The 24,696-nt window shown below is 39.3% G+C and overlaps 1 protein-coding gene across 1 annotated transcript in view; it reads left to right on the top strand.

Moving 5' to 3' along the window:
* SNTB1 (syntrophin beta 1) overlaps positions 1-24,696 on the top strand; it is a 328,941-nt gene that overhangs the window by 199,758 nt on the left and 104,487 nt on the right. Inside the window, exons 3-4 of the mRNA XM_044684211.1 lie at positions 5,741-5,948; positions 22,503-22,509. Of these exons, the coding sequence (XP_044540146.1) occupies positions 5,741-5,948; positions 22,503-22,509 (215 nt within the window). The remainder of the gene's footprint in view (positions 1-5,740; positions 5,949-22,502; positions 22,510-24,696) is intronic.

The raw sequence follows: 24,696 nt of genomic DNA, 5'->3' as shown, positions 1-24,696 counted from the left end.
AGAGAGAGACAGAGAGAGAGAGAGAGACAGAGAGAGAGAGAGACAGAGAGAGAGACAGAGAGAGAGAGAGAGACTCATGCCAACAGGTTTTGAGCTACTCTTCCTAATGAAAATTTGGCAATCAATTTCAATATTCAACAGGCAATAATCTTTTTTGGTGTTTAACAAATTTAAGTTAGAACCTATGATTTCAAAAGCAGAGGGGACTCTCTGGGTGGAAACTCCCCGATGCGTGCACATTGATAATTTTTTTTGAAATTTGGCTGGCGCATCAAGACATCAATTGACTTTCCTGTGGTTATCTAGCTAATTTGTGTTAGAGGTCTTTCTGAATCCAAGGCCAGTCCTCACTGCAGTGTCTTATTAACAAAACTTAATAATCAGGAAACTTGTCTTTTCTTTAGTTGAAACATTTCTTGGCATCATATTAGGAAATCTATTTTTTATATTCTTTCATGAGCAATCTAACAGGCTTTATAAACTTAGAGCCTAGGGAGTCAATTTTTTTGAATTAATTTAAGAAACATTTCTTAGGTGAAGGCAGCAGAGTCTGGTAGAAAATATTCTGGATTTGGACTGGGAAAAAGGTACAGATCTAAACTTAACTGTGTTATGCCAAAGACGAAGCCACTTTGGAGGGGCAGCATGGAACAGTGGAAGGGGGACTGACTTTGGACTCAGGGGCTCTGAAATCAAATGCTGGCTCTCCTACTTTATCTGTGTGACCTTGGGTAAATCCTTTTACTTTCCTCTGGACCTCAGTTTCTTTATTTCTAAAATGAGAAGACTGGACCCAATGACATCAGAGTTCTCTCTTAGATCTAAGTCTATGAACCTAAGAGCCTCTTTGGACCTTATTTCCCCTCTCTGTAACAAAAATGTTGAACTCTATTATCTCGGACATCCCTTTCCAACTGTAAATTCTCTGGTATGATGACCAAGAACTTGCAGTCCTTTTTGTTTGGATATGATACTGGACTGCCCCAAGGGGCATAGCAAGCAACCAGTTAATTAGCAGTAGGAATAGCTAGGGGAGCCATCAATAACAGTGGATCTCCCAATTTTAGCCAGTTTGGAGGATGAAGGAACTGTGCCAGTGACCTGCAGAGACTGTGCCATGTTTATTCTTCTGCCACAAGCAAACAACAAATATCCATGCATTAAGAATAAATTTCTCTCCATGCTAGGGGAAAAAATAAAAGGGCTAGAGAATGGCCTCTTTATTCTCTAGCTCATCAGGGAAGTGTTCTTGGCAGAAAAGAAGAAAAGACACAAGAGAAAAACAAAGGAAAAACTCTCAGGAGAATGTAAACTAGGAATTTGAAGGTCAAACTGGGGACTTTAGAATGATGAAGCAAAAGAACCAAAACTTTAATATTTGCTTTAATATTTAATATTTGATAACATATGTTATCATTAAGGGCAGTTAAGTGGAACAAAGACTAGAGGGGCTTGGACTTCATATCAGGAAGATATAAGTTTAAATCTGGTCTTAAGTATGTAATAGCTGCATGACCCTGGATAAGTCACTTAACCTCATTGTCCCTCAGGTTCCTCATCTATAAAATGGGATTAATAATATACCTTCAGTATCTATCTGCTTCACCAAGACCATGTATTTAAAGTGCTTTGCAAACCTGCTCTGTTGTTGTTAGGATTAAAATTATCTGAAGAGACTGATTTGGGGGTAAGAATATTTATTTATTGATTTTATCAGCACTATTGGTTAGGCCAGCATCATAATCAACAAAGTGATATAGGTCTCCGTGGCTCTCTTGGGGACCAGGGATGATCCAAGCTGGGTCAGGCAATCTAATAAATAGATTTTTAGGAGCTCATTATTCAGCCCCTTCCTTGAGCATGCCGATATATTTTTAATCGGTGATAACTAATTAAGAGGTGGTCTAGCAAACCTGCAGCCATTCCCCAAACTGACAAGTGAAGTTTTACACTTACACAGGAAAACCCTCCTCCCTCTCATTTATTAACCAAATTCTGATTAAAAAGAAGACATTCTTTAGGATTTCCAAAGACAAAGAAAATGCAAAAAATAGCAGACTAAATGGTATCTTTGATCCAGATCTCAGATGCAGGAAAACACAGCAATTCTCCCTAATGTATAGGAATTAATACAATATATGAAAAAATAAATTCTCACATTGTTCAGTCACTTTCGATTATGTCCAACTCTATGCAACCTTTTGAGGGGTTTTCTCAGAGAAGATATTGGAATGATTTGCAGTTTCCTTCTCCAGCTCATTTTACAGATGAGGAAACTGAAGCAAATGGGTTCAAGTGACTTGCCTAGGATCACACAGTTAATGTCTGAGGATAGATTTGAGCTCAGATCTTCCCTACTCTAGGACTTGTGCTCTATCTATTGTTCCACATAACTGACCCACTAGACCAGATAAATGTCAGCTATTTTCAAGGATCTCCATCCTTGAAGATAGAATCATAGACGAGATAATCTCTGACATGAAAGAATTATGTTTTTCATAGGAGAGAGTTAAGAGAGATCCTTCTTCCCCTCTCTTGCAGCATGCCACATCTTTTTGTTTATTATCAAATCCTTTAGGAAAATAGCCTCCTTATAGCTTCTTGCTTCCTCCCTATTTGTCCATGCCGCTCTTTATCCCTCTGTTGTCTCCATCGCCCCATCTCTTAACCAGTAGTGCCCTTGTTATTTAAAACAAATTCAGAAATGCCAGAACAGATAATTTCCTCACTGTTCTGTTTTAAATTTAGCCCTTCTATATAGCATCTCCCCTTGTGGGGAAAGGGGGTTTAGTAAATAAATGCTCAAGAAACACAGTGCAATTGGGTAGTCACAGTGGAGAGAGCCCTGAGGTTACAGTTAGGAAGACGAGTTCAAATCCTGCCACATTATGAGGCCCCGACTCACAGTGTGACACTCAATCTCAGCCTCAGTTTCTTCATCTGCAAAATGGGAATCAGACTACAATCAGTCTGGACAATTTGGAATCATGCCCAAAGGGCTATAAAACTGCATACTCTGATGCAATAATACTACTACTAGATCTATATCCCAAAGAGATCCAAGAAAGCGGGGAAAGACCTATTTGTACAAAAATATTTATAACAGCTCTTTTTGTGGTCGCAAAGGATGAATGGATATCCATCACTTGGGGAATGTCTGAACAAGTTGCAGTATATGATTTTAATGTAATACTATTGCACCATAAGAAATGACCAACAGAATGATTTCAGAAAAACCTGAAAAAACTTCTATGAACTGATGCAAAGTGAAATAAGCAGAAACGAGAGAACATTCTACACCATAACAACAATATTGTACAATGATAAACTGTAAATGACTTTGTCATCAGTAATGCAAGGATCCAAGACAACTCTAATGATGAAAAATGCTACTTACTGCCATAGAAGGAACTGATGGAGCCTAAATGCAGATCAAAGCATACGGTTTTTTACTTTATCTCCTTCATGAGTTTTTTCTTGTATGTGTGATTTGTGTCTTGTTTCACATGGCTAATATGGAAATTTGTATTTCATGATAGATAGCCCATGCATAAATCTCTATCAGATTCCTTGCTATCTCAGAGAGGGAGGACAAGAGAGGAGGGAGGGAGCGAATTTGGATTGCAAACTGTCAGAAAACAAATGTTAAACATTATTTCTACATGTAACTGGGAAAAAAAGTACAATAAAACATTACTGGGGAAAATAAAAAAAATGGAGATCATAATAACACTGTCCTGGGGTTGCTATGAGGATCAAATTAGATAATAGCTTCGTAACCTCAAAGTATCTTAGAAATGCTAGTTATTAGTAATATTATGATTTAATTCCTCTCCCCCACACTCACCTGTAGCTACCCCCTTCCCACCATAATAGCCACTTAATCCATTTTAGCTTAGATGCAAATTTTAGAGCTTGAGTAGGAAAATTTCAAAAACAAAATAAAACCCTAGCAAAGAAGAATTTGTTTGGCACAATTGCAGACAACATTCCTGAATCAAACCTCTGAAGAGATCAGATGGCCACCTGTCTCTGTTGCTGTCGAAGGGATTCCTCCTTATTTGGAGGAAAATTGGACTAGACGATCTCATAAGTACCTTCCAATTCTAAAATTCTACGATTCTATATGAGTGTGCCTACTGAAAGGGGCAGGGCTAAATGTCTTCCCCTCTCTCAACCTGGACTGCCTTAACCTCCACCTCCTGACACACCGACACTATATTTTGAGCTCCTTGATAGAGAAGGTCATGAAACATGGCACCCTCACAAGTCTTTTGGGGAAATCAGATGAGATAATGTATGTAAAGCACTTTGCAAACTTTAAAGCACTATATAAATGTCAGCTACTATTATTGTTAACATAGAATACAAGTTTGATCAATATTAGATGAATGAATGAATGAATGACCTATTGTTGTAAATGTTTGCACACACTTTAGAAGTACCTACCTGGGAAGCCATCCCTTTGCTGGTTTGCCACTCTCTCCACCCCTTAACCTCAACCTTTCTTCAAAGAGCTTTGAGATCTCATGGGGAATTTTACCACTTGAGTTCAAGTAGAGCAACATCCCTGCATATTTTTTCTACTCTTAGCCCCTTCCTAACCCCAAATACTGACTTCAACAACACTTGGCAAATGATCAAAAGCTAGATAAAGTTCCATGGATTTCCCAGCCAACAAAGATGGGCAGAGAGGCTTTCCTTTGATCCTAAAATAGCGTCATTGATTATCACTGGCTGAGCAGTGGGATTGAACTTGTGCTCATATAGTTCAGTCTCTTATTCCTTGTCAGCAACTGTGGTACTCTCAGTATAAACTTAAAACTCCTTATTTTGGACAAGAATTTTGAACAACCAGTTACAAATCTTGATAACGTGGAGGTAACGAGCCAGGAAACTTGAGAGGGTAGGGACTATTTTGTGTTGGTATTTGTATCACCACTTAGCATGGTGCTCCCCATATACCAGGTTCTTTTTTTATAAAATGCTTATAGAATTGAAATCAGTTTTGGAAAAGGGCAACTAGGTTGCTCAGTGGATAGAGCATTGGACCTGGGGTTAGGAAGACCTGGGTTATAAACCTGGTCTTAGCTATGGACCCTGGGCAAGTCATTTAACCTTGTTTGTCTCAGTTTCTTCATCTATAAAATGAGCTGGAGAAGGAAATGGCAAACCATTCCAGTATCTTTACCAAGAAAACCCAAATGGGGTCACAAAGAGTTAAACACAACAATAATCCTATGTAGATGGCACTTTAAATATGTTTATTTCATTGAAATAAGTGTTGGAAAATCCAACTATTTTTAGTTTGGGGCTATTGCTCTCAAAGAACTATGCGCATGTCCAAAAAAAAATGGTAAAGCAAAGCTTTAATTATTAAGGTAAGGAAACCGAATAGTTGATAAAATTAGAAAAGAGAATTGGGGGAGGGGACAGGTAGGTGGCTCAGTGTATTGAAAGCTAGGCTAGAGACAGGAGGTCCTGGGTTCAAATCTAGATTCAGACACTCTCTGACTATGTATCTGTAGGTAAAGTCACTTGACCCCCCATTGCCTTGCCCTTACCACTCTTCTGCCTTGGAACCAATTCACAGTGCTCATTCTAGGACAGAAGGTAAGGGTTTGAAAAGGAAAAAAAAATAGCAAGCTCAAACCTGCATGGTCAAGATAGAAAGCCTTGAGGTTTCTGGGAATTGGAATTGCCTAGAAATGTCCTAATATTTTCCTCTTCACTTCTCCAGACATCTTGAAATCCATTCACCTGATGCTAAGCACACTGTCATCCTTCGGAGCAAAGACTCGGCCACAGCCCAGGCGTGGTTCAATGCCATCCATGGCAATGTTAGCGACCTGCTTGTGAGGGTCATCGCAGAGATCAAAGAGCAGCTGGGGAAAAGTGGCATCCCTGGGAGCCGAGAGATCAGACATCTAGGCTGGCTTGCGGAAAAGGTATGGAAGATATTGTGTTGCTTCACATCCCTGGGGCACTCATGTCCCCAAGCCCATCTTGGCTTTTTGCAGCTTCTAAAGTCTATTTCCATATAGTAAACTCTCAATTATCCCTAGAATAATCTCCCTGTATGGGGATTCTCCAAGTCTCCAGTACACACAATGACCACCATCATCAGCACCATCTTTATAGCATCATTTTCAGACTCACATTCAAAGGGTCCCAGATCCTGAACCGAACAGGACTATATTTCCATTCAGTGAATTTCAAAAATAATTTATTGACTATCTACTGTACGTCAAGCACTATATTAAGTTCTGAGAATACAAAGACAGAACAAACAGACAAGCATACTCCAATCCCTACTTTTAAAGGCTTTTCCTATTTCCTTCTTGGGGACAGCTAGGGGGAGCTTTGGACAAAGGGCTTGGAATCAGAAAGACTCATCTTCCTGAGTTCAAATCCAACCTCAGATAATTCCTAGCTGCATGATCCTGACTAAGTCACTTAACGCTGTTTGCTTCAATTCCCTCATCTATACAATGAGCTGGAGAAGGAAATAGCAAGCCACTCCAATATGTTTGCCAAGAAAATTCCAAATTAGAGTCAGGAAGAGTCAGACATGACTGAACAACCCTTACTGTTTGCCTTTGAGATGTTCAGGTGGTTTACACCTCTGCTAAAACAACACTGTGGGTAAGGGTGAAGAAGAGAAGATGAAGGATCCAAATGGAGCCAGTACAGTGCTTGTTGAGTAGACAGAGAGAGGCTAAAAACATTGGTTATTATTAGACTTGGAAATTATCTGTGAATTATGGTGAACCAGGTGAATATTGCCTATGATGATTGAGAGCTGTCTAAAGGACTTCAGTTGATATCAGTTTGTGCCAGAGAAAGCCAGGAAAAGTCAAACCAGATTTGTGATAAGAAAACAACAGACAGAATTTCTACCAGAATGTAAATGGGGAAAAAACAAAACAAAACACATGTGTGTGCACATGCACACACACCCACAGCCAACTCAAAATGCTTTTTAATTATAATGATCAAGCCTAGTCTAATGGAAGAGATGAGAAAATGCACCTCTCACCCTTCTTTGTGGAGGTGGGAGATTATGGGGGTGGAACAGTTATAGGATATAAGGTGTCAGATTCATTTAAAGTTTGGGTTAATTTTGCTGAATTGCTTTCCTCTTTTTTTTATTCTTTTTGTTGAGGGATAGGTCTCTGGGTCTCTGAAGCAGGTGAAGGGAGGGATGGATTTGAAAATGAAGGTGGTAAGAAAACGAAAAAGAGGGGGCAGCTGGGTAGCTCAGTGGATTGAGAGCCAGGCCTAGAAATGGGAGGTCCTAGATTCAAATCTGGCCTCAGACACTTCCCAGCTGTGTGACCCTGGGCAAGTCATTTAACTCCTATTGCCTAGCCCTTAACATTCTTCTGCCTTGGAACCAATACATGGTATTGATTCCAAGATGGAAGGTAAGGGTTTAAAAAAACAACCAAAAACAACAAAAAAGATCCATTTGAAATTTGTAAATTTATTGAGAGTAGACTGAAGTACATGGTTCTGAAGACTATTGAGCTTATATTAGAGCTGTCTTTAGGACATATTTTCACATCATTTCTGATATCATCTTGCTTCATAACAAGGGACAAGTCACTTGATCTCTCTGAGGCTATTTCCTCACCTGCAAAACAGAATTGTTATCAGAATCAAAAGAAATAAATTACAGATTTTGCATCTATATACTATAATTATGAGAATAATAGTCAGTGCTGGGGAACTTAAGTTGTGGAAACTCCCTCTATCAATACAAATTGCTATCCCTTGTCGCAAAGAACTTTAAGAAGAGAGAAAAGGCAGGTCAGCAAAATTAATCCAAACTTTAAATGAAACTGACACAATATATACTAGAATATAGGTTAAATGACTTAACCAGAGTCATACAATTAGTGAGTGAATTTAATATAAGGTGTACCCCTTTATTCCATCAGATTCCACCTCCTTAGACAGGACACCAGCAAGTCAAGTGAGGCTAAAGTGCTGAGGATACCTGGAGTCCTGACTTATGGAAGGGGCTGGAGGAAGTCCCAGTTAAGACTGAGAACCTGGGCTGCAGCCTATCCAATCAGAGACTCCCAGGAAGAGGGGCAAAACTGTCTCTCTCTCTCTACCTGGACCTGAGTGCACCCTTTTGCTTTTCTCTGGAGCAATTAATGTGTGGCAGACAATGCTGGGAGCCGTGAGGCAGGGAGCTAGAGCTGGGGAAGTGGGGAACCTTGGAACTCAACCAGGGCATCATGGAAGTTTTTTGTTGTTTGTTTGTTTTTTTTCAAGTTAGGGTGGCCAGATGATCGATTCTCTCTCTTGCTCTCTCTTACTAATAATTATAAATGAACATATAGTCTCCAGAGAATTTTATCATAACACAAGTAATTCCAGAAGCATATCTGAACTATATCTTTTTGACTCCAAACCCAGCACTCTGTCCACTAGACACACTGCCTCTCTACCATCATTCTTACTATTATCTGTAGCTAGGTGGCACAATGGGTAGAGTGTCTGGCCTAGAATCAGGAAGATTCATCTTACTAAGTTCAAATCTGGCCTCAGCCACTTACTCTCTGTGTGACTCTGGGAAAGCCAATTAATCCTGTTTGCCTCAATTTCCTCTCTGTAAAGCGAGCTGGAGAAGGAAATGGCAAACCACTCCAAAGACTTGGCCAAGAAAGCCCCAAATGGGGTCGCAAAGAGACAACTGGGCAACACAAACAATATTTTCTGGTCTCTCAGTGTGAGAGGCATAGGTTCATGGATTTAGAGCTTCAAAGGACTTTAGATGCCATCTAGTCTGATTTTCTCATTTCGTAAACAAGGAAACTGAGGCCAAGAGAGGTAAAGTGTTTCATCTAGTGTCACATAGGTAGTAGCTGACATAAGATTTGAAATCTGGGCCTTTGATTCCAAACCCAGTGCTCTTCCCACCATTTTGTATTAATACAGAAACCCTCAGGTTTCTTGCTATACAAGCAATAAAATGTACTTTGGAGTCAATCTGGCAGGCGTTAACCCTGCTCTTCAGATCAAAGGTTTGAGTCTTCAGAGTTGTTCCCAAGTCTGGTCACTATCTTTTGGACCTGATCTTCTTTTCCAAAGAACAATGGGCTTTTCAGGATAGCCTGACCTTGCTGTCACTCACCCTGTAATAGGCTCTAAAAGGGAATAGCAAGGTCACCAATACAGCCTCTTAGGTTCCTAGAGACACTAAATCATGTCATCTGAGAAGGAGCTGCCTGACCTCACTTGGAAATGACATTAGAAAACAGTAATCTGTGAGAAGTGTTTTTCCCCATTGTTCTTTGTTCATTCTGGCTCTGACTGAGTACTTAGTTCCAAAGTTCCTGGTCAATGAGAACAGAATGGACTGGCATCACCCCAATTTCCCATCAGCTTCCAAAGAATGGAAAGGCAATGGAAGGGTTGGTTATAGAACAGTCATAATCAAAAGAAATTATTATATTAGAACTTCACCATCTTAGGCTTTTCTCATTTCTCACCTGATCTGGATGAGAGCAGGGTTTTAAGGCTATCAGATGCCAGAGTTATGGGATTATCAAGTCTTAGACTAGGAAGGGGCCTTGGTGATCATGTAGTCTAACCTGTCCCTGAACAAGAATCCTCTCTACAATATGCCCATTAACTCAAGTCTTCCTGGCTCCAGGCCTGGCACTCTATTCATGCACCACTGAACTGCCTTCCATCTCCTCTATCTCTGGCCATTCCACTTTGAATAACTCTGGTAATGAGGAAGGTTTTTTTGTTCTTTAATTTGAACCAAAAAACACTTTCTTGTAATTTCCACACATTGACTCAAATTTTGCTCCCTCCAGTCAAGTGGAATACATCCATGTCAAATTCCATCTGTATCTTGGTTCCCTTAAGTCTTTCTAACTAAGAACTTTCTTCACCTAGCTTTATAACGTAGGTGTCATCTTCAACTCTGTACTCCTTCCCACTCCCAGCTTCCAATCAGTTGGCAAGTTCCCTTTTTCTGGCTTTGATGGTGCCTTTTTTTTCTCTCTCCTAACACTCCCACTATCCTTAGGGAGAGACACTCCATCCCACCCTGGACTACTGCAATAGCCCGCTGCTTGGTCTTCCTGCCTACTCTCTCCCCACTCCCATCCATGCTCCATTGCCTTTCCTATGTAATCTCCCCATTTAGTCCAATAGCTCCTTATTATCTCTAGGACCGAATATAAAATCCTGTGGTATTCAAAGCACATCATAATCTGCCATCTTCCTACCTTTATAGGCTTCTTATGCCCTAACCCCTTCCCCATACTGCACAATCCTTGCTATTTCTGGAACAAGACATTCCATTAGAGGCAGCCAGGTGGCACATTGGATAGAGAACCAAGCCTAGAGTTAGAAGGACGTGGGGTTCAAATCTGGCTTCAGTCACTTCCTAGCTGTGTGATCTAGGGCAAATCTCTTACCTGTAATGTCTAGCCCTTACCCCTCTTCTATCTTAGAGTCGATATTTGGTATTGATTCCAAGATGAAAGGTAAGCATTTTTTTAAAATTAATTAAAAAGACACTGCATCCCCCAAATCTGACCATTTTCATTAGTGGTCTTCCTTGCCTGGTACTCTCCCCCTGCTCACTTCCTCCTCTAAGCTTTCTGGTCTTCCTTCATGGCTCAGCTCAGTCCCACCTTCTACAAAAAAAGCCTTTTGCAGCCCTCTTGAGTCTTTGTTTCCCCTCTGAGATAATCTACAATTTATCCCATATTTATCTTGTTTGTACAGAGTTGGTTACATATTTTCTCCTCTATTATTAGACTGTGAACTCCTTTTAAGCAGTCACTGTTTCTTTTGGAGGATAGGAGGAGGGAGGAGGGGAAGTTTGCCTTTCTTAATATTTACAGGGCTTAACACATGAATAAATGAATGAAGGAAGCATTTATTAAGTATTTATTGTATACAAAGCACTATGCCAAGCATTAGAGATACAATTAGAAAAGTAAAACAATCCCTTCTCTCAAGGAACTCTTCAGCTACAAGTCAAATGGAAAGGTCCGAAGTTCTATTCAGGGTATAGGAGCAAAAAATTTTTAAAGTTACTTTAACTGATAAAAATCACATCTGTTTCTGATGTTGAAATATTTGACGGTGCCAAGGACCTTGGAGACGAGAACATTCTTTTTTTTCTCAGTTTTCATTATATTTGACTAGAGCATTTGTAGGACCAAGGGCCAGGCTACATCCCCAAAAGCACAATGGCTGAGAGCCCCAGGCTGAAAGCATGACCGTCCCAAGGCTCTTGAGTTTATCCTGGACTGTTATCAGGGTCTCTGGGGAAGTAGTGGTCAGTGAGGGTGGTAGTTATGGTTAGACTTGACTCCCATATGCTTCCTCCCATTTCCTTGTCAGGGTCCCCTGCTTCTCCAGCTAGGGCTAGATTGTCTGCCCTGGGAGCAGCAGTTGGTTGACTTTTGGTGGGGTGATCAGCCCATTCTCCATAGGAGTTGTCCCCGTGGGCAATGACTATGAAGAATAGTTGAGAGGACCAATGGATTGGAGGGTACAGCCACACTCAGGATTCCTGCACTTACCTGCCCATTGGTGGCAGTTGGATTGTAACCTTTGCTGGTAGTAATAAGGAAGGTGGACCCCTTCTCCACAATGATTTCTCCCTTCAAGGAGGGCATATACTATATGCTTAATAAATGCAGTTAACTTGACAACTTCTTTTATGGCATGATACTTGGATTCTGTACCCACTTGATTATCTTTCTCTGTATATAGTATGGTTTATCAATGAACCTTCTGAAATATGGTGCCTAGGGGCACCTAGGGACTATAGTGGATAGAGTGCCAGGCTTGGAGTTGGGAAGACCTGGGGGGACTATGTCCTACCTAGTGTGATTCTGGACAAGTCACTTAACTTCAGTTGCCTAACCCTAATCTCTCGTTTGTCATGGTATCTATTTCAAGACAGAAGGTAAGGGTTTAAAAAATATATATATATCTGTGTTTTATGTATACATATGAGTATTTATATATATATGAGTTTAAAATATATGTGTACATAATACATATATATATATATATGTATATATATATATATATATTTAGCCTAGAAATAAACACAGTGCTCCATATGTGATCTGACCAAAATAGTGAACCGTTACCTCCCAGGCCTATGACTTTGCTTCTCCAGCCTAAAATCACATTACCTGATTTGGATTTTTTTTTTTCATTTTGCTGCCACATCATACAGTTAATTTGTTCTGTGCTTTGGAACTAAAACCTCCAGATTTTTTTCAGATATCCTGCTATATGACTCTTTTTTCACTACCTAGTAATTTGTAAAATTGTTGTTGTTTTTTAAACCAAGTATAAGACTTTGCATTTATGCCTATTAGATTTGTGATTAGATAGTACAATGAATGGAGGGTTGGACTTAGTGTCAAGAAGACTTGCCTTCAAATCCTTTTTCAGAAACTTGCTACCTATGTGTCTCTAGGCTAAATCACTTATCCGCTCAGGCTTGGTTTCTTCATTTATAAAATGGGGATAATAATTCTTCACAAGGTGAGTATAAGGATCACAAAGAAATAGAATATAAAAAAGCTTTGAAAACATTAAAATGCTATAAAAATTCTAGCTATTTTTAATATTTGACCCAGTGTTCTAGGATGCCCAACATGTTCACTGTCTAAATAAAATGCTTGATAAAAACACAGTCAATACATTATCAAATCTTTTATTTTCTTCAAATTTCTTTTTATTTGGTGAACAATGGGACGTACTGATTCGATGAAATCAGTTAGTCAACATATTTATTGTGTGCGTATGGTGTGCACTGGGAATTCAAATACATGAAAAAAGAAGGAGTTCCTGTTTTCAATGAGCTTACATTCAAATGTGGGAAGACAACTCATAAGAGAAACTGAGGAAGCCAAAAAATTGGAGTAGGGAATTTCAGGGAGTATAAAAGTACTCAACTTGGAGGAGTTATGGAGTAAAGACTGGAAGGAGCCATCCAATCAGAGAGAGGGACCACAGTGACAGAAGGTACTTCCAAGATTGAAATCTAAGGTTAAAATGAATTTCCAGAATTAAGAAGATTCTGGGGCATCATGAAGCCTGGTTAAAAAATGAAAAAAGGTCCTTAAATGGTTTAATTTTGGGATAATTCCAAAATCCACCTTACAAGTAATTAAAATTGTCTTGGTTAGCCCAGGATCTGCAGTCTCATTCTAAGCTAAGAATGTTGGAAGTGGCAGAGTTTTGGTGTAGCTTCCATGTTCTTCCAGGCATGAACTCAGCAAGGTCAACCAGGGCTGAGATTTGTCATAATGTAAAATTTCCAAGAGAATAAAAGAAAAGGGACAATTGGCATTTACATTAGAATAACTGTTTTGAATTGAAATCTGTGGCAGTCAGTGGGAAGAGAGAGCAACTATTATTCTAGATATGACCGGTAATGTATGTGGAAATTGAAAAAGAAATTGCTCATGGATGTTTTATATTAAGTCTGGTTCTTGCCCCGTAGAATTATTCCAAAAACATTATAAAAATATATTTATTCAGTAGGGGGGGAAATCCAGTTGCCTCAGCCCGGCATTCAAGGCCCTCCAAAATCTGCCCCCCCCATTCTTTCTTAATCTCTCTCTCTCTCTCTCTCTCTCTCTCTCTCTCTCTCTCTAATATCTTTTCTCAATACTTAACCACAGGATATTCAGGGAAAACTTTTTCAGGCAACCTAGAGGTTACTATACTTTGAATGTATCATTTACATTCCTTCCTCTCCACATTTCTTCATGTCTTTTCCCCTTCTTGAGAAAGATCCTACTTTTCTCAAATCAACTAAATTCCTCACTTCAAAACTCACCTTATATCTCACCTCTAAACTCTTGTAGCAATGAGATTGTACCAGCATTCATTTGATACTTGGCCAATACTACCTACAACTTGTTAATTCTTTTTATATGCATACCCTCATTTCTCGACAATATTAAAAGCCCTTCACTTAATTTGAGCCAACATGGTGCAGGGAAAGCATATTGGATTTGGAGGCAGAACACCAAAGGCCAAATCCCATCTCTTCTGCTTGTGACTTTGAACAAGTCACTTAACCTATTGGCATCAGTTTCTTCATATGTAAAATGAGGCATTTGGATTAAATATTCCCTAGGTTCCCACTCTAAATCTTTGGTCCTGTTATCCCTAAAGTACAAGAGCCAATACCTCTTTGGATCTTCAGTGTTTAGTGCAATAGATACTGGTGTTTAATACATTTTAATAGATGTCAATGACCAGTATCCTTTCCTGTGCTCCTTAACTCTAGGACCCTTATTCTATAGAAAATCAGTATCTATGTATAATCTAGACCAGTGATTGCAAATATATGGCACAGGTACCAAAGATGGCTCACAGAACACTCTCTGTGGGCACTCCCACCTCCACCCCACAGAGTGCATTACTAGAAAGGGAGAGTGACTCAGACAAAGCTGCTCCCCTCCCCTCTCCACTGTTCAGATGACATTGTTTCACATCCCCATGCCCCTCTGTCCAGCAGCCTAATGGGAGTTCACAGGAGTAAGATGGGCAGCTCACAGTGGCAGAGCTGGAGGGGAGCAGAGTGCTCTGGTCATTCCCCTCCCTCTCTAAACTGGCTGAGGACATTCCTCACTTCACCCTCCCCTCCACCCAGCAGCCCAATGGAAGTGCTTCCTCCTCCCCTATATGGGGTAAGGGAGTGTGGCAGGGTATGCCCAACACTTGGGGGGTACCCAGCATTCCATCTCTAAAAGGTTTGCCATTACTGCTCTAGACTCTATGTCTCAGAAAAAAGAATGTGGCTTTGGGTACAACAGAGGTGGACCAAGATCTAAGACAGTCATATATATGGTACAAAGATTCTCTTGTATTGGTCACTCTGATCATTCCTCTCAGATGCTAATTAATGTCTTCTTCCCAAAACTTCCTTGTATTCATTTCTCTCTCTCTCTCTCTCTCTCTCTCTCTCCCTCGCTCTCTCTGGCTCTCTCTCTCTCTCTCTCTCGCTCTCACTCACTCTCTCTTTCTCCCTCTTTCCCTTTCTCTCTTTTTTCTTCCCTTCTTTCCTTCCTTCATCCTTCTCTCTCTGTATTTTATAGGAGAGATATTGGCATTCATTGCTGTTTTTTTGACAGAGATACCGCTGCCTTTTACTATTCTTTCCAATTCTTCAATCCAGGAGGCTGAGGGTGCTTTTGAGGATCATACCCTTCTTATGGTGAAAAGAGACACAGGGTAGAGGAAGATATTTAATGTGGCTTAGTTTCTTTCAGGGTGCTAGTATAACCCTGTTTTTAAGATCTAAATAAGAAATCACATTGATAATTACATCACTGATTAAATTTGTGGTATATGTTTTATGATTAAAATTATCTTGAGATGCTGATTTGGGGGTAAGAATATAATTTTATTAATTATATCAGATTTATTGGTTAAGCCAACATCATAACTGATATAGTGATATGGGTCTCCATGGCTCTCTCAGGGCTAAGGATGACCTGAGCTGGGTTGGGCAGTTTAATAAATAAACAGACATCTTTAAATGGTGATAGCTAATTAAGAGGTGGCCCATCAACCTATCCCCCCTTCCCCACCCCCACAGGTGGACAGGTCACATACTCCAGAAAAGTATTATAGAACTTTCTTGTAATCCTGAGTCTGTGAAAGGCCCACATTCCTCAGGACAAAGAAAATGCAAAAATCTATAGCTTGGATGGAGCCAGGTCTCAGACCTGACTCAAAAATTCTCCTTAATATATAGGAATGGATTTGGGGCTTTTATAATCCAGGACCCTGATATAAAAATAATGTAAAATATGAGAAAGAAATTCTCAGTGTTAAGAGAAAATAAAGATCAGGTGTAAAATGCAGTTAGTTTAATGTGAGAATCAGAACCAATCAGAGTTTAACTTGACAGCACTGACTCCATCTTGTATAGATACACGTGTATTCACCTCCATTTTGTTGTTTTTCTGTTATTCATGGAAAATAGATTGGAATAGATCCATGGAAAACTAAATTATACAAACTATCTATTGTTCCATATGCAAAAGTGGATATAATTAATCAGCATCTTTTCATTTCATTTCATTCAGCTCAACTAGGCTGAAACCTGCTCCCTTTCCCTCCTGACTTGGAAAGCCCCTAAACTTTTCTCCAATTAGAAATTAAATTACTTAATTTTACATCCCAAATTATATCTTGGTTAATTGTTTTTCTTATAATTAATTGATCTTTTAGACATTTTTGATTTATTTTTTGTATATTGATTTGCTTTGTTTTACTCTGTATTTGAAGTCTTTGAACTAACTGAAGAGTCCATTGACTGTTGCTATTTTTTAGCCAATAAATCACATAACCAAATTGCCCCTTAATTATTATTATTTTCCATTATATATGAAACTCTAGAGGGACAATCTGAACCAGAGGTATGTGTTCTCTCTTCTGACACCACAGAAATTCTTTGATTTTGAGCCTGCAATTGGATGAGGAATACCTTCTTTTTTTGGTTGTCAGTCAATAAGGTTGCACATTTGGTACCTATATCTATGTCTTTAGCCATATAGGTCTTTCTATCATGTCTGTATCTAAACATATACACGTGCTGTCTCCCCTATTAGAATGTAAAAGCCTTGAGATCAGGGTCCGACTTCCTTTTGTGTTTGTATCACTAGGACAGTGCCTGGCATGTGGCAGGAGGCCTCAGTATGTGCTTTTTTTTTTTTTTTAATTGACTCAAACATGCATATCTATGAGCAAGGTCAAGAGGATACAAAGACAAAAATTAGAAACAGAAATAAAATGACTGGCAAATGCATTATTACCTGATAAGAGGGGGAAAGTACATTGGATTTCTAGGATTTTGTGTTCAAATTGGCCTTAGAGACCAACTACCTGGGATTTTTAACCTTTTCTGTGTCATGTATCTCGTGTGCAGTGTGGTGAAGTCTATGACTCCTTAGAATAATGTTTTTAAATACATAAGATAAAATAATGAAGATTACAAAAGAAAACAATTATATTAAAATACATTAAAGCAAAAATAAAATAAAATAAACTATCCAAATACACGTATAACCCAGTGGAATTGCTTGTCAACTCCAAGAGAGGAGAGGGAAGAGGGGAGGGAGAGAACATGAATCATTTAACCATGGAAAATATTTTTAAAAAATAAAATTAAAATTATATTAAAAAAAAACAACTATCCAACTTAAAAATATATACATGGGGCAGGTAGGTGGCACAATGGATAGAGCATGAGAGCCAGAATAAAGAGGACCTGGGTTCAAATTTGACCTCAGATACTTCTTAGCTTTGTGACTTAAACTCAATTGCCTAGCCCTTCCCTTTCTATGTTGTTTCTAAGGCAGAGAGCAAGGGTTTAAAAATAATAATTTCATGGATCACCAGGTATGAAACCCTTTATGTAAGCCAACTCCTTCATTTTACAGGTAAGGAAACAGGTCCAGAGTTATCCTCCCAAGATTAAGTTATTTTTTAAGTTATTAATTAAGTTGTCCTCCCAAGATCATACAACTAATAAGCAGAAGAGCTGGCATTCAAACTCTGGTCATCTAAATCCAATTGCTCCTGCCACTATACTTTTAAGTGTGCTTAGTCCCATTCTAGGTAAGGTGTCTCATTGGATAGAGTGCCAGACCTGAAATCAGGAAGACCTGAGTTTAAATGTGATCCCAGACCCTTCCTAATTTATGACCCTGAACAAGTCACTTTACTGTGTTTGCCTCAGTTTCCTCTCCCCTAACCCCAGTCAAATGAGCTGGAGAAGAAAATAGCAAACTTCCAGTATCTTTGCCAAGAAAACCCAAATAGGGTCACAAAGAATTAGACATGACTGAAAAAATAGTCTCATTCCTTTGTTGCTGGCAATGCTAATTAATTCTAAACTGTGGCTAGGGAGAGAAAATTACAGAATAAGCAGGGTAGAATAAAGTAAGGTTCTTTTTCTTCTCTCTGCCCAGAAAGGTTTGTGGCTAATGCCCTACCTGGAATTGAAGTATAGAATCTGTCAAAATAATTAATAGGTTCATTGCCTGGCATTGCAGCTTAACAGTAATAAAAAGCAAATCAAAGATCTTTACATATTTTGTGAGGAAAATCATTGTTTTCATGATCACATATGTAGAGAAACAACTTGGTATAATATATAGAAAGCCCTCCTAAGTGAGGGATAACCAACCCCCCCTGGAAGTCCCACTTCCTGCCTCAAACAAGGCTATGTGACCCCTGAGGAAGTAACAATCCCTTAATACCCCAGGCAACTCTTGCTGTGATGTGTTCCAGAGCAGGTGCAGGCCTGCATTTGTAGGAGGGAATTTCCTTCCCTGGAATTCCCTCTGCCAGTGAAATCATATATTTGGTTAAAAAAAATTCTATGGCATGAGGTTGAAAGTTATTACTTTGATACATTGATGGATTTGCAATCTCATCCAAGTGGATATTCTCGCCCAGTGATGTAGATAACAATTGATAACCACCCACCCATACCCACCTTTCCTTTTTCCATAAATCCATCCCTTGAGGTCTTCCTCTACAATGGGAAGGTTACTAATGGTAAGTTATGTTGTTACAATAATAGTATTTTCTCCAATGACAAGAGAAGATATTTTATTGTCTTCTTATTTAAAGCCTATCAAAAGATTTCCATAAAGCAAGGCTCAAGGCTAAAAATCCAAATGGGAATTTTTTTTGAACGATTGTTTAATCCTGAATCTTATGATAGTGTCAAATGAATCTTTTTTTTTTCTTTTTTTGGCAAAATGTTACAATGGTTGTCTAATCCTTTATACTGCACTTCCTCTGGCATTTCTTGTAACAACACAAATCTCAGTTAATTCTCTTGGTATTTGTTTAGCTATAAAATGTGATCCCCTAGAAATTCAGCTGTAATTTACCTTCAATTGATGTCTGTTGTCTTTGTCCTAAAAGTATTAGGTTTTGATTTTGTAGCTGGATAAAGGCAGATCTGGGGGAAGGCTATATATACACAGTGGTATACTTGATTTAGAATCTTTAGAAATCAGTACATGATGTACGAACAATTGAAACTTGGAAAAATGTTGGTGACTATGAGGTTTCTACCTGGCCCCAATTTTAGGAAACTTTTCTAGTATTGTCAAAGATGGCAAAAGCCCATAAAGTCCCAATTCCTTGGCCATTCTCTGTTAATAGCCAATCAATAAACAATTATTAAAGGGTTGACTTAGTACATGGCATGGTGCTCCATGCTAGGAACACTAAGACAAAATACTCCCATTCTGCAAGGGGAAATATTTCCATGCTTGTGGTAGACATCCCTCTAATTCACCCATGGACTTGAAGCCTCCAGGTTACCCTCAACTTGGTTTAGCCCACCTGCTGAAATGGTTTCACTGGTGTGAAACCACTACCACAGTCTGAGAACAATTTGTTCTAATGACCATGAAGGCTATGAAGCCTTTAGAGCTTGGTCAGACATTGAAGATGCCAAAGTCATCAGTTGTATCCCAGGCCATTGCCAATTGTCTTGACTTTTTTTTTTTTATTTAACTCTTAGGATCCATACTAAGTATTGGTTCCAAGGCAGAAGAGCAGTAAGGACTAGGCAACTAGAATTCAGTAACTTGCCCAGGGGCACATAGCTAGGAAGTGTCTGAGGTCAGGTCTGAGACTTCTTGACTTTCGTCCTGCCAGTGGACTTCTTAGGTCTAGAAGACAGAGTGAGGCTGGCAATTTGATACAACTTTGCCTCACTTAAATCCAATTCATGTGCAAATCAGGATATCACCTGTGGTGTCATTGGTCCTCTTCCAGGACAAAGGACAAGACAACTGAGAAGTGTAAGATTAAAATTAATATCCAATAACTCAAAGGATTATATTTTATAAGATTTATTAGTAATCACTTGAAGTGGGAAAAATACAAGAACAAAAGTAAAAACCTGAGCAAAGAAAGACATGTGAGAAAAATTCTCCTGCCTAGTACTCACCCAAGCTCCCAGCCTAGATCAAGAGAAAAGAGAGAGTGAGAGGCAGGGCTACACAAAACTTATATCCTCCCTACATTAACATGTAACATGAGAAGGAACTGGGAAGCTGGGAAAGAGAGTTCCTGGGGAGCAAATTTCTAATTATACAATCCCCCTTGTGATTCCATTGGGAAATGAACATGTAGAAATCTCTCAGATTTACATGCCTAGTTTCCTCAATGAATTAGTACACATAACCAACTTATATCTCTAAAAATCTTTAACTAGAGGTACATACAGAAGTAAATTTAAAAAAGCAGTACTTGCCTTCAAGAAGCTTACATTCTGTTGTGAGAGGTAACATGAATATATGTAAAGCAAGAGAACAGGTGATAAAAATGCTTAGACTGGAAAAAAGAAGATGGAGTGTGAGGATTGGACAAGTCTATATAACCGTCCACAAGGAATATCACTTGCCAAAGGGATGAGATTTATTCTGTGTAGAGAAACCATATAGAATAGGAAAATGCATGTATGTATACATATATACATATATGTGTATGTATTTATATATTCATGTTGCATATATTCATTATATATAGTGCATGTAACAGGAATATACAAATATATAAGTAAACACAAGGAATTCTTTTCAGGTCAGGGCTAGGCACTGGCATCTGGGAGGATCAGGAAAGACTCCAACTTTGGTGTGGTGATTGAGAGGGACAAAGGGTAAAAGTTGGGCTGTAGGAGAGCCGTGAAGAGTCATCCCTGCCTTCAGGGAACTTACAGCATTTTTAGAGGGATGAGACAATTAGAGAGATGAATTAAACTTTATGGAGTTGAGGTATAAAAGAGAAGTGGTTGTTTGGGGTAGAAATAGTTGAAGGTCTTTTTTTTTTAACCCTTACCTTCTGCCTTAGAATCAATACAATATGGTGATTTCAAGGCAGAAGAGTGGTAAGGACTAGGCAATGGGGGCTAAATGACTTGCCCAGGGTCACACAGCTGTGAAGTGTCTGAGGCCAGATTTGAACCTAGGACCTCCCATCTCTAGGCCTGGCTCTCAATCTACTTAGCTACCCAGCTGCTCCAAAGAGGGTCTTTTTTGAGAAGGTAAATTGGGATATGGAGCTTGGGAAGACTTTGTGAAGGCAGAGAGGGGTGCAGAAGGCATTCCAGACCAGAAGAACAATCAGCAGACTCAGCAGAAGACAGGGAAAAGACTTGCTCATTTGTAGTAAAAAGTACATGTTTTGGAGAAGTGAAAAAAAGGGGGGGGGGTCAAATCATGGCAGGCTTTGAAAAAGAGAGGAATCTGAAATAGAGATGGAGGGGGCAGCTGGGTAGCTCAGTGGATTGAGAGCCAGGCCTAGGGCCAGGAGGTCCTGGGTTCAAATCTGACCTCAGACACTTCCCAGCTGTGTGACCCTGGGCAAGTCACTTGACCCCCATTGCCCAGCCCTTACCGCTCTTCTGCCTCGGAGCCAATACATAGCATTGACTCCAAGACAGAAGGCAATGGCTTAAAATAAATAAATAAATAAATGAAATAGAGATGGAACCAAATGAGACTTTATCACTGGAAATAAAGTGGAAAAGAGAGGATTGGGTAAGTCCATGATAACTGTCTACAAGGAACATTATTTTGCCAAAGGGAGATTATTCTGCTTAGAGAAACCATGTAGAATAGAGGAAAGCACACTGGTGGCTCTCTAGCCAGAATTATGCTTACTAGCTTTGTGACCTTGAACAAGTCTCTTTCCCACCCTGGACCTCAGATTCCCCAACCATAAAATGGGATAATTGGACGAGACGACTCTTCCCACTCGAGATCTATGGTCCCGTGACCACTTGGTCTCAGAAGGATGATCTAGGATTGATGGGGTTGAAGTTCCATTGGGGTAGATTTAGGCTAGCCAGAATAGGATAAGCTGCCTTGGGATAGATAGATTGTGGGTTCTTGTTTCAGGTCTCCAGGTAGAGGCCAAGGGACCACTTCTCAGAGATGTTATGGAGGGGATTCTATTGGATACCTATTGGATGAAATTCTTTAGTCACTAAAAAAAAAAAAATACAGCCTCCTACTGAGGTTTTTTGGAAGAAAACCCTAAGTGGGACTTGCTGTGGTCAGCAACAGGGAACTATTGCAAGCTGGGGAACAATTAGGAAATAATAGAATGCTGTGATTCTCTTAGTATGCTAGAGTACTCACGGAAACTCAGAAGTTTCATTTTTCTTCTAATATTGGGTTATGATCCTTTTATTTTAATGTCACAAATTCCTTTGCATTCTCATGAAGTTTCTGGAATCCTTCTCAGATAGTGTTTTTAAATGCATAAATAAAAGCCAGAGAATTACAAAAGCAACCAAGACTTTGTTAACATAAAGATGTAATTTTTTTTCCTCCCCTCTAAATTCATGGTATTACTGAAATTAGAGGCAATTAGGTGGTGCAGGAGTTAAAAGTGCTTCGCCTGGAGTTGAGAAGACCTGACTTTGAATCTAGTCTCAGATACCTAGTAGCTGTGTGACCTTGGGCAAGTCACTTAACCTGTTTGCCTCATTTCCTTAAATGTAAAATAAGAATAATAATGATTATTTCCCGAGGTTGTCATGAGGCTCTAATGAGAGCTACTCTTTAACACAGTGCCTGGCACATAGAATGTGCTATACAAATAGTTATACATTCTCTCCTGAAATCTATCCCAAGTTAAGAATACCTACTCTAATATGTTGCCATTTTTTGTTGTTGTTCAGTCATTTTCAATCTTGTCCAATTCTTTGTGACCCCAATTTGGATTTTCTTGGCAGAGATATCGAAGCAGTTTACCATTTCCTTCTCCAGCTCATTTTTTTTTTTTTACTGATGAGGAAACTGAGGCAAATAGGATTGAGTGAGTTATCTAGGGTCACACAGCTATTAAGTGTCTGAGGCAAGATTTAAACTAAGTTAAGATAAGTTTTCCTGACTCTAAGCCCAACCCTCTATCCATTGCACCACCTAGCTACTCCAAAATTCTATGGAAAATTTTACAGAACCCCAAAAATACATTTTATGGATTCAGATTTTAGGGGGTAAGGCACATGGTAGAAAAAGCAAAAGTTAATTAAAGAGCAGAACCCAGGACCATGAAACCAAGTTGAAAAAAATCCTTGAAATTGTGTTTTGTATTCAATGTAGGTATTATTGCTATCCCCATTTTACAGATGAGGAAACCGAAACAAACAGAAGTTAAGTGACTTGCCCGAGATTACACAGCTAGTTAGTGTGTGAGGCTAAGTTTTTTTGTTTTTGTTTTTGTCTTTAACCCTTGCCTTCCATCTTAGAATCAGTATTAAGTAATGGTTCCAAGGCAGAAGAGTGGTAAGGGTAGGCAATGGGGGTCAAGTGACTTGGCCAGAGTCACATAGCTAGGAAGTGTCTGAGGCCAGATTTGAACCTAGGACCTCCCGTCTCTAGGGAGGCCAGGCTTTAACTCAGGTTTTTCTTGACTCTTGGGCAGCAATGGTGGATAGAGTGCTGGGCCTGAAGTCAGCAAGACTCAACTTCCCTAGTTCAAATCCAGCTTCAGACACTTACTATCTATGTCACTTTTCCCTGTTTAAATCAGTTTCCTCGTTTATAAAATGAGCTGGAGAAGGAAATGGCAAACCACTCCATTACCTTTGCCAAGAAAACCCCAAACAGGGTCACGGAGAGTTGGATACAATTGAAAAGACTGAAGAACAAAAACTTCTTGACTCCAGGTCCAGAGCTCTGTCTACTGTGCCACCTAAATGCCAACCTGGCAATGTGTGTGAAATGCCTAAAAGGCTAGTTAGCAACTCAGGAGAAACAAGTTCAAGCTCATAAATGGCCAAGTCGTTTCATTTATGTGACTAAAGGCCAAAGAAATGGCAAAGGAAAAATCACCCAGTTGGGAAGAATACTTAATCAAGTAGCTAGGAAATATCCCATGTCCTTATACATTCATATAGACAACGAACACTTATTTAATGGATAAAACATAACACAAAAACCAGTCCCTGCCCTCAAGGAGCTCATCTTCTCCATGAGGGGATGGTATATAGCTGGCACACAGATAAGGAAGAAATACAAGAGAATTTAAGGAAAGAGAGACTATTAACAAGTTTAATGATCAAGCAGGCTGGTTTGGCTTAAGCTCAGAGTACTTGAAGAGAATTAATATGAAATGTCTCAAGGGCAGCAGCTAAGTAGTGAAAAGTAATAGTCTTGAAGTCAGAAAGACTCATCTTTCTGAGCTCAAATGTAGGCTCAGATATTGTCTGCCTCAGTTTCTTTACCCATAAAATGAGCTGGAGAAGGAAATGGCAAACTATTCTAGTTTATTTGCCAAGAAAACCCCTAATGGGGTTACAAAGTATAGGGCATGACTGAAATGACTGAACAACAATAAAAATGAAATCTTACTAAGAGGGCAGCTAGGTGGCACAGTGGATAGAATGCCAGGTTTGAAGCCTGGAGGACTTGGATTCAAATCTGGCCTCAGATAGTTCCCAGCTGGGTAACCCTTGGCAAGTCACTTAAACCCATTTGCCTAGCCCTTGCCCTTTTCTCTTAGATCTCATAGAGTTGTTACTAGGAAAGGAAGAAGGAAAGAAAGAAAGAAAGAAAGAAAGAAAGAAAGAAAGAAAGAAAGAAAGAAAGAAAGAAAGAAAGAAAGAAAGAAAGAAAGAAAGAAAGA

Source organism: Gracilinanus agilis, chromosome 1 (assembly GCF_016433145.1).
Source record: "Gracilinanus agilis isolate LMUSP501 chromosome 1, AgileGrace, whole genome shotgun sequence".
NCBI lineage: Eukaryota > Metazoa > Chordata > Mammalia > Didelphimorphia > Didelphidae > Gracilinanus > Gracilinanus agilis.
The sequence above is the reverse complement of the archived record's forward strand: the minus strand, read 5'-3'. Positions and strand labels throughout refer to the sequence as shown.